The 13510-nt window shown below is 41.7% G+C and overlaps 3 protein-coding genes across 7 annotated transcripts in view; 2 read left to right on the top strand and 1 right to left on the bottom strand.

Moving 5' to 3' along the window:
• The window catches only part of myrf (myelin regulatory factor), a 29302-nt gene extending 25133 nt beyond the window's left edge, over positions 1-4169 (top strand). For all 3 annotated transcript variants that reach the window (XM_061822946.1, XM_061822944.1, XM_061822945.1), the window contains exons 19-26: positions 139-206; positions 1205-1279; positions 1746-1976; positions 2099-2192; positions 2313-2375; positions 2631-2736; positions 2834-2908; positions 4000-4169. In XM_061822946.1, coding sequence (XP_061678930.1) covers positions 139-206; positions 1205-1279; positions 1746-1976; positions 2099-2192; positions 2313-2375; positions 2631-2736; positions 2834-2908; positions 4000-4080 — 793 coding nt within the window. In that variant the 3' untranslated portion in view covers positions 4081-4169. The remainder of the gene's footprint in view (positions 1-138; positions 207-1204; positions 1280-1745; positions 1977-2098; positions 2193-2312; positions 2376-2630; positions 2737-2833; positions 2909-3999) is intronic.
• Positions 4170-6930: 2761 nt separating this feature from the next.
• tmem258 (transmembrane protein 258) lies at positions 6931-8217 on the top strand. The gene is made up of 4 exons (XM_061822176.1): positions 6931-7087; positions 7349-7458; positions 7862-7990; positions 8085-8217. The coding sequence occupies exons 1-3, from the start codon at positions 7085-7087 to the stop codon at positions 7986-7988; spliced, it is 240 nt and encodes a 79-aa protein (XP_061678160.1). The 5' UTR covers positions 6931-7084; the 3' UTR covers positions 7989-7990; positions 8085-8217.
• A 141-nt stretch (positions 8218-8358) lies between these two features.
• On the bottom strand, positions 8359-13502 carry tmem138 (transmembrane protein 138). 3 transcript variants are annotated; one of them, XM_061822173.1, is made up of 5 exons: positions 13230-13502; positions 12490-12870; positions 10756-10927; positions 10604-10679; positions 8359-10533 (listed from the first exon to the last, which is right to left on the bottom strand). In XM_061822173.1, exons 2-5 carry the CDS (start codon positions 12615-12617, stop codon positions 10421-10423), a joined length of 489 nt encoding a protein of 162 aa, XP_061678157.1. In that variant the 5' UTR covers positions 12618-12870; positions 13230-13502; the 3' UTR covers positions 8359-10420. The 3 variants fall into 3 exon arrangements, with proteins under 3 accessions (XP_061678157.1, XP_061678156.1, XP_061678159.1); XM_061822172.1 differs by having other exon boundaries at positions 13250-13502; XM_061822175.1 differs by lacking the exon at positions 13230-13502 and adding an exon at positions 13017-13205.
• Positions 13503-13510: the final 8 nt, after the last annotated feature.

The raw sequence follows: 13510 nt of genomic DNA, 5'->3' as shown, positions 1-13510 counted from the left end.
TGAGACTTCTTTTACTTCTTGGAATTCTGCCTTTGACTGCATGGTTCTTCCAACATTGTCTGAAAATACATCACTGTCATGATTCAAAACGTGGGTTCATGTGCAGTTCATGTACAGTATACAATGTGGTTGGTGTAGGTCAAGAGCTGCAATGGGATCCTCACACAAGAGTCCATTTATTCTGGTTTCCACGACCCCTGCATCAGGTAAAAGTTATATTTAGAGGTTTCTTACTAACTGCTTAGCTCATATCCCTCACAGTTCTGAGGTTGGGGGTCTGAAATTTGGAATTCAAGATGCTCTCCTCGTGCGTATTTGTTTTTTGTAGATAGTCTGGTTTCAAGGGTGGATGACCTCAAATACTTGGGGTCAACAATACAGAACAATGGTGAGTGTGGTAAGGAACTGAAGAAACGGGTCCAAGCAGGGTGGAACAGCTGGCGGAAGGTGTCTGGTGTTCTATGTGACAGAAGAGTCTCTGCTAGGATGAAGAGCAAAGTGTGTAAAACAGTGATGAGGGCGGCCATCATGTACGGATTGGAGACGATGGCACTGAACAAACAACAGGAAGCAGAACTGGAGGTGGCAGAAATGAAGATATTGAGGAGCAGGTCAGATAGGATTAGAAATGAGCTCATTAGAGGGACAGCCAAAGTTGGATGTTTTGGAGACAAGGTGAGAGAGAGCAGACTTCGATGGTTTGGACATGTCCAGAGGGGAGAGAGTGAGCATATCGGGAGAAGGGTGCTGAGGATGGAGCTGCCAGGCAAAAGAGCAAGAGGAAGGCCAAAGAAAAGGTTGATGGATGTTGTGAGGCAGGACATGAGGACAGTAGGTGTACGACAGGAAGATGCGAGAGATAGGCTTAGATGGAAAAAGATGACCCCTAACGGGACAAGCCGAAAGGGAAAGAAGAAGAAGAAGTCTGGTTTCCTCTCACATTCCAAAAAGATACATGTTGGTTTCATTAAAGGTTGTAAATATGATCCTTGGGTTTGAATTCTTGTTTGTCCAAATGTGCCATGCGATTGGCTGGCAAGGAGTCCAGGGTGTACTTCAGCTCTCGCCCAAAGTCAGCTGGGATAGGGTCAGCACAGCCACGACGCTAACATGAATAAGCAGTATGGAAAATAAACATATTGGTAAAAGTGCTTTCAGAATACTTTGACTTCACTTACAGAGGACAAATGTGTTTTATTGACAGTTTGCTGTTCGACCACAGCCTCGAACAACCAGTCCTCGACTATTGTGACATTAAATAGCAACCAGTCTGCTGCAGGTAAGGAAGATACTCAGCAAAAATCACATCTTATACCATGATAAGCACTCAGCGGTCATTCAACATTTGGAACACCTGCACCATCCAAATGAAATTCAGTGCAACAACTGGATCAAAAATTCTGCCTTAGTGAAGCTCAATTTAAAGTCACACTACCAGTGAGGTCTTCATTTGAATGTATATTTATTATTCTGTTGTTAACCTGTTAATTGTTTTATTAATACAAGCCTATATTTTTTGATAGGGGCTATAGATTGCAATTGAACAGCTTTATACAGTGTATTTGATATTTCTATTACCTTATTTGAGCGAGCCAAACTATTGGTGGAATTGTTCAATTAATACCTCTCTAATAGTGTCAATTGAAAGTCCAGTGAGTATTTGTTCCATACATCCAACGAAATGGTGTATTGCAGACTGACTTAAGAGGCATAAATGATAATAAATGATGATCTGTGTTTTGTAGCGCCAGACAACTTGGTTCCCACGCCAGGCACCATTAATAAGAAGGCCAAGTCCAGAATAATGGATAAGGATGGACGCAACAGAAACCGCCTCAGTCACACGTCTGCGCCACTGTACCTGTCCAAGTCCAAAAGGCCTGCATCGACAGATTTGGACGGAGCGGGAGCCGCCAACCGTCTGCCTGGCGGACAGCAGCTACCACCACGCAGGCAACGCAGTGCATATTTAAAGGGTAAATCCATAAACATCTCTGTATTCGCAAGCGTAGCGAACGCAGTCAAGCAGAATGCATGTTTGCAATAAATACAGCTGATCTACATACTAAAAACCAGAATGCTGTTCTTGTTTTTCCAGGAGGAAGATCAACTCCATCTCTGACTGGTCTTCATATAGTGGAGACAGACCAAGATATAACAACACACCAATGTAAAACCCCCGACAGCTGCAGGTATGTATTGTAGTATGAAATGTTTTCAGAGTATACTTACGTTTGATTTTTTTCTGGTGTTTCCAGACTTTGAAAGCAGGTCCTTGTATACTCATGGTACTTTTTTCCTTTTTGCTCTAGCTTCACAATATCCCTCCGCGGAAACACAAATTCTTCGCTATCGCAACTCACTTTGCACATGATGTAAGTATATTAACGCATCAAACTATTTGAGCGGCTAAAAGAATGGATTCTCTTGAATAAATTGTATTTATTTGCACAATACCAGCATAAATTGATAACCTCCATCATTTATTATTATTATTTCTACACTAAGTAAAAAAATTAAAAAATATTGTTGGCTTTCCAATCATGACCAACACTGTGATACAATAATGATAATGACCCCATAATATGCAGGTACAGGGAAATATTGAAGCCTATTTATTTCATTTTTAGGTCCACTGACAGTGTGTGGGTCCAGCAATGTAGAGCCACTAAAGGACGTCTTTGTCCAAATCACAAAGAGACTGTGCTGTACAGTGGACGAAAAGCTTCAACACAGGTACAACATGTTACGTTTGATCATAAAATAGCAATCTATTTTTTTACCCAAGTCAACTTTCCTTCAGCTTTGTTGACTGTTAAATTTTCTCTTTAAGGGAACTCATCACTTGTGGCCAGTGCCTCTGCTGTCCTTCCAAGACATCACCTATCACTTTCGTGTCTCCTCGTCTGTGAGTATCTTAAATTTATCTTGGGACTGGCTGGGATTTACGGAGGCATGGGACAAAATACCAAAGCAGCGCTGCAAAATGTTATGTAGTTATCTCTCTCGTCTCTTATCATTTCAATATAATCACTTATCAATATTTATGTGGGCGGCATGGTGGCTCAGCTGGACAGCATTGGCTTCACAGTTCTGACGGTCCCGGACCCGCCTGTGTGGACTTTTCATGTTCTCCCCGTGCCTGCGTGGGTTTCCTCCGGCCACTCCAGTTTCCTCCCACATCCCGAAAACATGAAACATTGATTGGACACTCTAAATTGCCCCTAGATGTGATTGGTTGTTGTCTGTCTCTGTGTGCCCTACGATTGGCTGGCAACCAGTTCAGGGTGTACCCCACCTCCGGCCCGTTGACAGCTTGGATAGGCTACAGCACTCCCTGCGACCCTTGTGAGGATAAGCGGCTAAGAAAATGGATGGATGGATGAATGGATAGATGGATGGATTTGTGTGAGTATTTGTGTGAATTTGCAGATGTCCATGGATATTATTTATGGTGAATCATGAGCATTTTTTTACATTGTTTATTTGTATAATGAGTGGATGCAACAGAGTCATGTTTCTGTTTATTTAGTATTTTTGTCGATTGTAATTTTTTAGGCAGCGAGGTGAACTAATAGTTGGCATGTCTGCCTCAAAGACCAGATGTCCATCCATCCAGCCATTTTCTTAGCCACTTATCCTCACAAGGGTCGCGGGGAATGCTGGAACCTATCCCAGCTGTCAACGGGCAGGAGGCAGGGTACACCCTGAACTGGTTGCCAGCCAATCACAGGGCACATCGAGTCCAACAGCCACACTCACAATCACACTTAGGGGCAATTTAGAGTGTCCAATTAATGTTGCATGTTTTTGGGATGTGGGAGGAAACCGGAGTGCCCGGAGAAAACCCACACAGGCACGGGGAGAACATGCAAACTCCACACAGGTGGGGCTGGCATGGAACCATAGTCCAACGCTTTACCAGATGCGCCACCGTGCCGGCCTTAATATATACTATGACTAGTTGATTTATTTCATTTGACTGTTGTTTCCTGACAGGATGGAACGAGCTGTGCCACCGAGGGAGAAACGACCTCCTACTCCGACTACCATTTTGTCATTGAAAGCAGCTGCGTGTGAGATGTGAGACGACGCCTGCCCACTTCCTCGTGCCTTATCGCGACCCATGTTCGCCTGTGGATCTTTTCTCATTATTTGTACATTATTTTGTTTTTAAAAGTCATGTAAAACTATATCACTGCACCTCATGTTGTCTCGCTCGTATCGACATCTCTCTTTTTGCTGTCATCAGCTGTTGTTTGCGTCTGGAAATGTTTGAGATTGAGTTGATTTGTTGCACCACAGTTTAATGCCACCGTGAAACGATGGTTGTGAATTTTGAACAAAAATTATCGATCACAAAAAAAAAAAAAACATTGTACTGTGCAGCAGAATTCCCTGGATGACACGGTGCATATTTTTGTTGACTTTATGTACACTGAAACTTCCGTCACCTCAAAACATGAATACTTTCATACACTGGTGAGTTAAAAGGTGCAGCTAGGTATGGCTGCAACCTGCATTTTACCTCAAATAGTCCACACTGCTACTTCCTTGGCATCTTTTGCCTCAGTTTGTGAGAATACTGCAGATCCAGACGAGGAACTGTTTCCTTTAAACTGCATGTTCAGAATATCAGAATCCTGCATAAAACTGATAATGTATGCATTCCTGCACAAATATGGTTATGCTTGTCTTGTTGTTGAGGGGACCAAGTCACACTCATTTCTTCAGTCACATGTAAGACTGGATGAATAAATGGTTTAGTAACTGGAAATTCCATATTGGATTTTAATAAATGTCAAACACTGACAATATTCTACAAAAAAAAACACTGGAATAGCTCACACTGAATATTGCTTATGCTGGTAACGTGCAAAAATTTGCCTTTTCCAACACCCCCCCCCCATACCCATCCCCCCAAAAAAATATCTTTTGCCACATTTTCATCAGTGATTATAAAGCTGCAAGACACTCCAGAAATGACAATTAACATCACTGATTAAAATATATCTCTCGTACTACAATGAATAATCTGCACCGTCTTGTAACAATTTTAATATGGGTGATATAACGTTGGGTATGTTTTCTGATTTAAAAACATTCTTGTCTTGTTCTCAAATGTTGCGTTTTTATCTTTCAAAATAGTTGTCCACACATGGGTTTTCAGACGGATACAATACATTATATAGGAAAAACAGCCATCAGAGAAAACAGTTATTTACCAGAATATGAATACTCAGAGCAAGATTTTTTCCGTTACTTATGGATTGTGTAGAACTTTTGCTTATTTATAATGCACCAGCTAGCATAAATGAAACCACTGTAGCACTTTTCACACTGTGTGTGTGTGTGTATATATATATATATATATATATATATATATATATATACATACACTGTATATAAGTAATGAATTGCTCTTGCTCTGCTCGTCTGCTTTAGGTACTCCGGTAGAACTGCATTACATGTAACTGTGTGGCAGCATTGTGTTTAAAATTGATGCTAATTTTTGTTATCATATTGTTTTTAAAGTCCATGTTTTTCATTGTTGTTGTCATTGCTGCCTACATAAAAGTTCAACTTTAGCTATTCTGAACAAGATTAATGATGAAATGTGAAGTCAAAAAATACCGTATAATTAACTTGAATACTTAAATCACAGTTGAGTTCACTTTATCAACACTTTTCCAGAGCTTTTTATCTCAAGAATATGCTGTAATACTGTAAAAGCAAATAAATGAATACATAAATAAATAAACATATAAAGGTAAGGGAAGTGTGCCTCCTTTTTTCAGACGGCATATTAGTAAAGGACATGTAAGAGGGCAGCAGAGCAGCGGTGAGATGTGTTGTTGATGTGTCAGAAGAATTTAAGGTGGAGATGGGACTGCATCAAGGTTCAGCACTAAGCCCCTTCCTGTTTGCGGTAGTAATGGGTAGGGTGAGAGACAAGGTTAGACTGGAATCCCCTTGTACCGTGATGTTCGCAGATGACATTGTGATCTGCAGTGAAACCAGGGAGCAGGTGGAGGAACAATTAGAAAGATGGAAGCACGAACTGCAAAGAGAGGAATGAGGATTAGCCGAAGTAAAACAGAATATATGTGCGTGAATGAGGAAGAGTGAAGCTGCAGGGAGAAGATAGCGAGGGTGGACGACTTCATATACTTGGGGTCAACAGTACAGAGCAATGGTGAGTGTGGTAAGGAAGTGAAGAAACGCCACGAAGCGGGTTGGAACAGTTGGTGGAAGGTGTCTGGTGTTCTATGTGACAGAAGAGTCTCCACTAGGATGAAGGGCAAAGTCTATAAAACACTGGTGAGGCCGGACATGATGTACGGATTAGAGACGGTGGCGCTGAAGAAATAACAGGAAGCAGAACTGGAGGTGGCAGATATGAAGATGTTGAGGTTCTCGCTTGAAGTGATCAGGTTGGATAGGATTAGAAATGAGCTCATTAGAGGGACAGCCAAAGTTGGATGTTTTGGGGAGAAGGTTAGAGAGAGCAGATTGCATGGTTTGGACATGTTCAGAGGTGACAGAGTGAGTATATTGGTCGTAGGGCGCTGAGGATGGCGCTGCCAGGCAAAAGAGCGAGAGGAAGGCCAAAGAAAAGGTTGATAGATGTTGTGAGGGAGGACATGAGGACAGTGGGTGTACGACAGGAAGATGCACGAGATAGGCTTAGATGGAAAAAGATGATACGCTGTGGCGACCCCTAACGGAACAAGCCGAAAGAAATGAAGATATGACTGAAAATGTTTTCACTATTTTTATTTTGCCTTTATTCCCTACTCAAAGGTGCCCAAAGAGAGACAAAATTGAATGGGTAAATAAAGCTTTTAATTTGATAGATTGTTCACGCATCTTTAACCTGATGTACAAAAGACGTTTTTACGTATTTTGGTTTGGAGAGAATGCGCTATTATGACTATTATGAGGTTTGGGGAAACCTGCAAGACTAAACCGAGAGGACAGTAACGTAGTTTCTACGTCACGTAGTCAACCCGGAAAAGCTTCAGAAAAGACTCAGTACGTGGCCTTATCATCTTGGACAGTCGTGGGGCTTTGCTTCATCGAAATGGTATGGTTTTCATAATTACTTTTAAACTTATGTTTGTCCTTTTTTAATGTAACTGTGCATTTTGTTTCCAAAGCACAAAGTTATTATAATGTGTTGTTTGTTGAGCAGCGAGGCGCTTGCTAGCAAATGAAATTGGCGTTAGCGTCCCGTGGAAATCCGATCGAATACAAATCAATGAGTGAACCTGGACGATTGTGCTCAAATGCTAGTGAAATTGTGTGCAAGAAGCAATTATCGTATGATTGTGTTGTTTCGCTGTAGGAACTCGAGGCGATGACCAGATATACCAGTCCGGTGAATCCGGCTGTGTTCCCCCACCTCACAGTGGTCTTGCTGGCTATCGGCATGTTCTTCACCGCCTGGTTCTTCGTGTATCCTTTCCACTACTTAAGCAGGCAAATCATATACGTATATAATATATACATATATATCTTATAAGAGCAGTGGCCCACTTCTTTAAATTTTTAATCTCCAGCATTTTCTTCATAGGCCTAGCTTTGTGCACAAGAGCAGAGGCATGCTGTCAATGAAAAATGACAGTCCCCTATATTCCCTCAATGTTTCACGCATGTAAGCATAAATGTCTTGAAATAGTCTAGAATTATTAAGTGGTACTGGTATGCCACAGTATTTTTAACACATTAAAAAAAACATACTGTATCAACACTGAAATATCTAACTTCCAGCAGATTATTATTTTTTTAACAGTAGCGTTAGTTCTGGTTTGGTACGTGTTTTTTTTAAGTGAGTTTTGCCTTGACATATGTATATCAGCTATGAGGTGACGTCAACCAAATACACAAGGGACATCTACAAGGAGTTGCTCATCTCCCTGGTGGCGTCACTTTTTATGGGCTTTGGTGTGCTCTTCTTGCTACTCTGGGTTGGCATCTACGTATAACGGTATGAGGTCCTTACAAGCTACTGCGTTTCTCTCTGAAGAACTGATTGTTTTGGTAACAGGCTTTAAACTAAGTCAGGTCTGCTGTCATTTCAGGTGGCTGATTCAAAAAGTAACACATTCCAACGGGACGGACAACAACAATCAGAGAAACTGGATTTAGAGTTTGATTGGACTGCACTGACAATAACTCGGATTGTTTTGAAATAAAAGGGGGTTTTGTACAACATCCAGTCGGGTTGTTCGATGCAACATTGGCCCTACCACCATTAGCAATACTGTGGTGTGAAAAAAGTTGTTCCTTTCCTTTTTTTCTTTTTTGCATGATTTTCCAAACCTTATTTTATGCCATTAAATTTCAATATTAGTAAAAAAAGAAAACGTGCAGTTTTTTAATCATTTTTTATTAAAGGGAGAATTAAATCCAAACATATGTGGCCCAGTGTGAAAAACTGATTGTGCACTCATTAAAACAAACTACTTTATCATACCTGAGTTCAATTTCTCTCGGAACACCCAGCCGGTATACTGTAAGAATTGTCAATCAAGAAATTGGTTTAATGGGACTTGCCTGGCAAAGTTATCTAGACCAAAAAGTCCTCAAAAGCTAGACATCATGCCAAGGTCTAAAGAAATTCAGGAAACGATTAGAAATCAAGTAACTGAGCTCTATCACACTGGAGAATCTTATAGCCATTTCCTAAGCTTTAGGACTCCAGCAAACTGCAGTGAGACGTGTCATCCACAAATGGTGAAAAAAACAGAACAGTTCTGAACCTTCTTAAGATTACTGCTAAACTGCAGCGACAATTCCAAGAGGTCACAGTCAGTAAGTCCACCTCTGAATGGGTGAAGATGATTGGCTTAATGCCCAATTTTAGCACCTTGTATTCCTAAATGGTCTCTCATCTAGGTACTAACCAGAACCTACCCTACTTGCTTGCTGAGTTTATGAGATCGGGCATTCTCGGTGTATTCGCTGCATCTTCAGAAATGAGTGGGCCACAATTCCTCAATAGTGCTAAAATTTCAAGTAATCCTAAATGCTCGATTGCAGTTTTTAAGGGTAGCCGGACTAGTTACGAGGTTTACGGGGCCATCACTTTTTCACACGAACGCCATGTAGGTTAGATTTTTGTTTTCTTATAAAAACCATATAAAACTGCATGTTGTGTTGTCTGACTAATATTTAAATTGATTTTATAATGAGAAAGCAGAAGTGTGACAAACGTGCAGAAAAAAATAGAAATCAAAGGGGGCAAACACTTTTTCCCACCACTATGTGTTATACATCCAATTACAACACAGCTACCAAACTCAAGGCCCGGGGGCCAGATCCGGCCAACCACGTGATTTTATATGGTTTGCGAACCCAAATCTATAGTTTCCATTTCCATGATTCTTGTAAAAATCTTTACCAAAATTTCAAATTGTCATACGTCATAAATGATCAAGTTGAGATATTACAAGCGTTTTTGTGTTACGAAACATGAATAGTTGAATAACTCGTTACCCTTGATTTCTGATTCGGATTCTGGTTCATAAATTATGCAAACATGATGAAACGATTAAACATTTGTTTCACAGTCAAAACGACCCTTTGAGGGAAACCCGAACTACAACGTGGCCCGCGAGAGAAATGAGTTTGACACCCCTGAATTACAGGCACCAGCCATTCACGTGTACAATAGCAACTTGACCTGCAGCGGAAAGGTTATATATGACACCCGGGCAACTATTCATGGCTTGTTGTACTCATGGTACCTAAATCCTAATTAATCTTTGTTAAAAATAGAGCAGTCTGTTTCACCTTGTCTCGAAGATAATATGCAGTGATAGATTGCACCAGGATTAGAGAAGGATATTTTAATTTAAAAAAAAAAAAAAACTAACACAGTTCAAAAGATCCCCACTGACAGATGACTGGATTCACTCACTGGCATCATGTAAACATACTCTGACTTGGGATTTTTCATTGGTGTGGAAACAAGTTATGTGTATAAGTGATTGATGGTCAGTAAAGAGGTCTACAATAGATAAAAATGCATCGTAACATTATTTTGCTACGCAGTCTCCTACTCAAGAGTCGAGTACAAAGGCCACGTACAGCAGATTACAAGGCTCAATCCTGATTAATACAATCTGCCACCCTTGGTTTCCCTGCCAGTGGAAAGATTTAAACAGACAGCCCGCTTGGGAATAGTAAACAAACACAGACGTGCCTTCTTTTGTCAGTGGGGCTTGAGTTGTGATCACCTTGTTCTTCTTCAGTGTCTTTGAGCAAGACTCCAGACCCGACATTTACCTGGGGTGCTCGGTCTATGAGGCAACAATAGTGTCAAAGCGCTTTGAGAGTATTGAAGTTGCTACATAAATATTCACTAACAGCAGGAGCTTAATAGCAAATAAAATCCGGCGGCTTTCTTTTGGATCTACTGTCGAGCTCTGGCAAAGGCCTCGCGCAGCCAAAGAGAGTCCACGTAGAGCCTCGGGTCCCCCATGTACTCGGCTGTGCGCTTGTACAAGTAATAATACAACACTGCCACTGCAACAAGAAAGATACTTGCTGAATGCACCAAAAGAAAGTTGGAAAATGGACAACTTTGACAAATTACCTATCCTCTGGAATACAAAAAGAGCTTGAAGGCCATCCGTCCATATGAAGCGGTTCGACGCTCTCCATCTTAGATTCTATACAAAAAGGACAACTTCGATAAGCACAATACGACATGAGACTGAAGATTCTGTACGGAGCTGACGTGCGTACCAACACCCAGCTGTGTAGACAGATGCTGAGGGTCAGGTAGAGAGCGGAGAACAGCAGCAGAGCTCTGAAGCGCTGCAGCAGCAGGGAGACCAGGCCCACCTGGAACACGTACGTGTTGAACATCATCAGCAGGACGATGATCACGTTGAACAAGATGGCGATGTCCTGGATGCTGCAAACAGGTTTCAAGTGACCTTCGTGTACTAATCGAACACTGACTAAACCTTTTCAGATCTTTGAAGACGCCTTGCAGTTTTACACTTACATACAGTACAAATAACCTCCAAATTCATGTACATAATGAGTAAATGTGATGGGGAAGTGATTGGCAAATTTTGTCACCCGCTACCTACTTTGCAAGAGTATGCCTAACTTTATTAAAATATATACAGTATATTGCATATGTATCCTTATGAATAAAATGTGCTGCTATTAACTAGAACTAGCTTACTTGAAGTAGGAGAAAATTGCAGAGTAATTCACAATATTTTACCACCAATATCTTGCAGCAAATATATATATATATATATATATATGTGATGAACAGTTTACTGTGGCTAGTATTTTATAAAATAAAACACTCTTATTCAGATTACTCTGCTGCATGCATATAAGTGTTACTTTAAAAATATGAAAAAAAAAAGTTTACAGAGACTTTGGACATTTTGTTCCATTGCATCTTCACTAAAGAACAGACAGCAAAGGTGGAAAATAATCCTAACTATAAATTTTGCCCATTTACAGCCAGCCGAAGTCACTGATGATGTAGTGGTACACACGCCTGCCTTTGGTGCAGGCACCGTGGGGTTGATTCCTGCTCAGTGATGATGTTGATGTCTGCCCTGCGACTGACTGGCGACGAGTTCCAGGTGTGGTCCCCCTTTTACCTGAGGCTAGCGGGGATGGGCTCCAGCTTTCCCACAACCCTTGTGAGGATGAGCGGCTTGGATAATGACATAACATAGTCAGCCACCTCCTGAATTTTACCGAATGTTGGCCTTATGTTTAATGGATTGAAAAGATAAAGGGAAAAGAACCCCCCAAAATTCACTGTAATAGATCCTTCATATGCTCATCCCCCACTCCAATCCATCCATCCATTCATTTTTTTGATGCTTATCCTCACAAGGGATGCGAGGAGTGCTGGAGCCTATCCCAGCTGTCAACGGGCAGGAGGCGGGGTACACCCTGAACTGGTCGCCAGCCAATCGCGGGGCACATAGAGACAAAAAGCCGCACTCACAATCCCACCTACGGGCAATTTCGAGTGTCCAATTAATGTTGCATGTTTTTGGGATGTCGGAGGAAACCAGAGTGCCCAGAGAAAAAACACGCATGCATGGGGAGAACATGCAAAGTCCACACAGGCGGGCCCGGGATTGAACCTCAGAACTGTGAGGCGAACTCTTTTCCATCTGAGCCACCAGGCCACCATAATAAATATCACAAATATAAAATAAAATACAGGTTTTTTTAAAGGTTTTCTTTTATGAGTGCCCAGAGGAAACCCACGTAGGCACGGGGGAGAACATGCAAACCCCACACAGGTGGGTCTGGGATCGAACCTGGGACCTCAGAACTGTGAGGCCAACGCTTTACCAGCTGACCCAACGTGCCGTCCTCAGTGGAAACAATTAACAGAATTTCAAAGTAGTCGAAGTCATTTTAAGTGTTGCAGCCTTCTATGTGTGGACTGATGACCGGACCAGCTCCAACTGTACGCCAGCTACTTACATGAAGAGCACCAGCTGGATGACGGCTGCTCCTCTCAGCAGTTCGCTGAAGGAGTTGACGAAAAGGTCAAAAGCCAGCAGCGTGAGCTGGATCAGGAGCACCAAGGAGTAGTTGCCCGTCTGCAGCATCTCAACAACACTTTCTTCACATGTACAGCTACATGAATTCTTGATTCTTTTGTTCTGGAAGAACTGCTGGAGTTCATTCACATTGTGAGGAAGTGTAGTAGAGTCGTACTTCCAAAAATAATTATTAATTATTCAGAAACATCCTGTGAGGTCTCTACAAGTGTGAAATGTTTTCCAAAGATTCCAAGTAGTCCAAGAAATGACTGCTAACATCGTGGCTGGATCCACAGAAGGTCCCCTCATGCTGAATTACCTGCAAAGAAGCACACAGAGATGGTGACACGGTTATCACAGAGGAAACCAAAGGTTGTGTATTCTGTCCTGTGCATTGTGCTGATGTAACGCCGCTCAGGTTCGTACACATGTTTGTTATAAGGTATACTCAAGTTATATCATCACCTAAAGTAGATTTTGACGCAACCCACGATGGTGAGCCTGCTCAAAGTAGCTCAGACAACTGGCCCTCGTTCGGAAATGAGCAACACGCTGTTTTAACACTGCAGTTAATCGCGAGTTTAGCGTGCCTGCACTGAGGATCTTTACTTCGAGGACTTCCGCCCAGACTCGTACATTAAGCCCTCGTGTTGTCGTTTTGCTCCTTTGTTAACGTACCAGTAAGGATTCGAAAATACCTTCTTCCCGACAGAATCCACGAGAACACGAAGTTTGGCACACGAAATGATTAAAACTGCAACAACAACGAAATCCTTGGAGTCCGAATTGTTCGGGAGACAATCATGTCCACTTGAAGCCCCCAAATGCTTTTCGGCAGTCGCTTTCCGTATTTTCCATGGTAACGGAACCCTCTACCGTAATACACAACTACAGGGTGTCTTAGAATAGTTATGAGACGAATTTAGCCACGTTAACGAAATTTAAAACTGTGTTTTTTC

Source organism: Syngnathoides biaculeatus, chromosome 6 (genome assembly GCF_019802595.1).
Source record: "Syngnathoides biaculeatus isolate LvHL_M chromosome 6, ASM1980259v1, whole genome shotgun sequence".
In the NCBI taxonomy this organism is placed as follows: Eukaryota; Metazoa; Chordata; class Actinopteri; order Syngnathiformes; family Syngnathidae; genus Syngnathoides; species Syngnathoides biaculeatus.
The sequence above is the reverse complement of the archived record's forward strand: the minus strand, read 5'-3'. Positions and strand labels throughout refer to the sequence as shown.

What these genes read in the sequence shown, in the direction of transcription:
- tmem258 (XM_061822176.1), top strand. An exon ending in TTCACCGCCTGGTTCTTCGT is followed by an intron (nt 7,459 to 7,861) that starts GTATCCTTTCCA and finishes TATGTATATCAG; the next exon opens with CTATGAGGTGACGTCAACCA.
- tmem138 (XM_061822173.1), bottom strand. Translation starts at nt 12,617, where the DNA reads ATGCTGCAGACGGGCAACTACTCCTTGGTGCTCCTGATCCAGCTCACG. An exon ending in ATCCAGCTGGTGCTCTTCAT is followed by an intron (nt 10,928 to 12,489) that starts GTAAGTAGCTGG and finishes ACCTGTTTGCAG; the next exon opens with CATCCAGGACATCGCCATCT. An exon ending in GTCTACACAGCTGGGTGTTG is followed by an intron (nt 10,680 to 10,755) that starts GTACGCACGTCA and finishes CTTTTTGTATAG; the next exon opens with AATCTAAGATGGAGAGCGTC.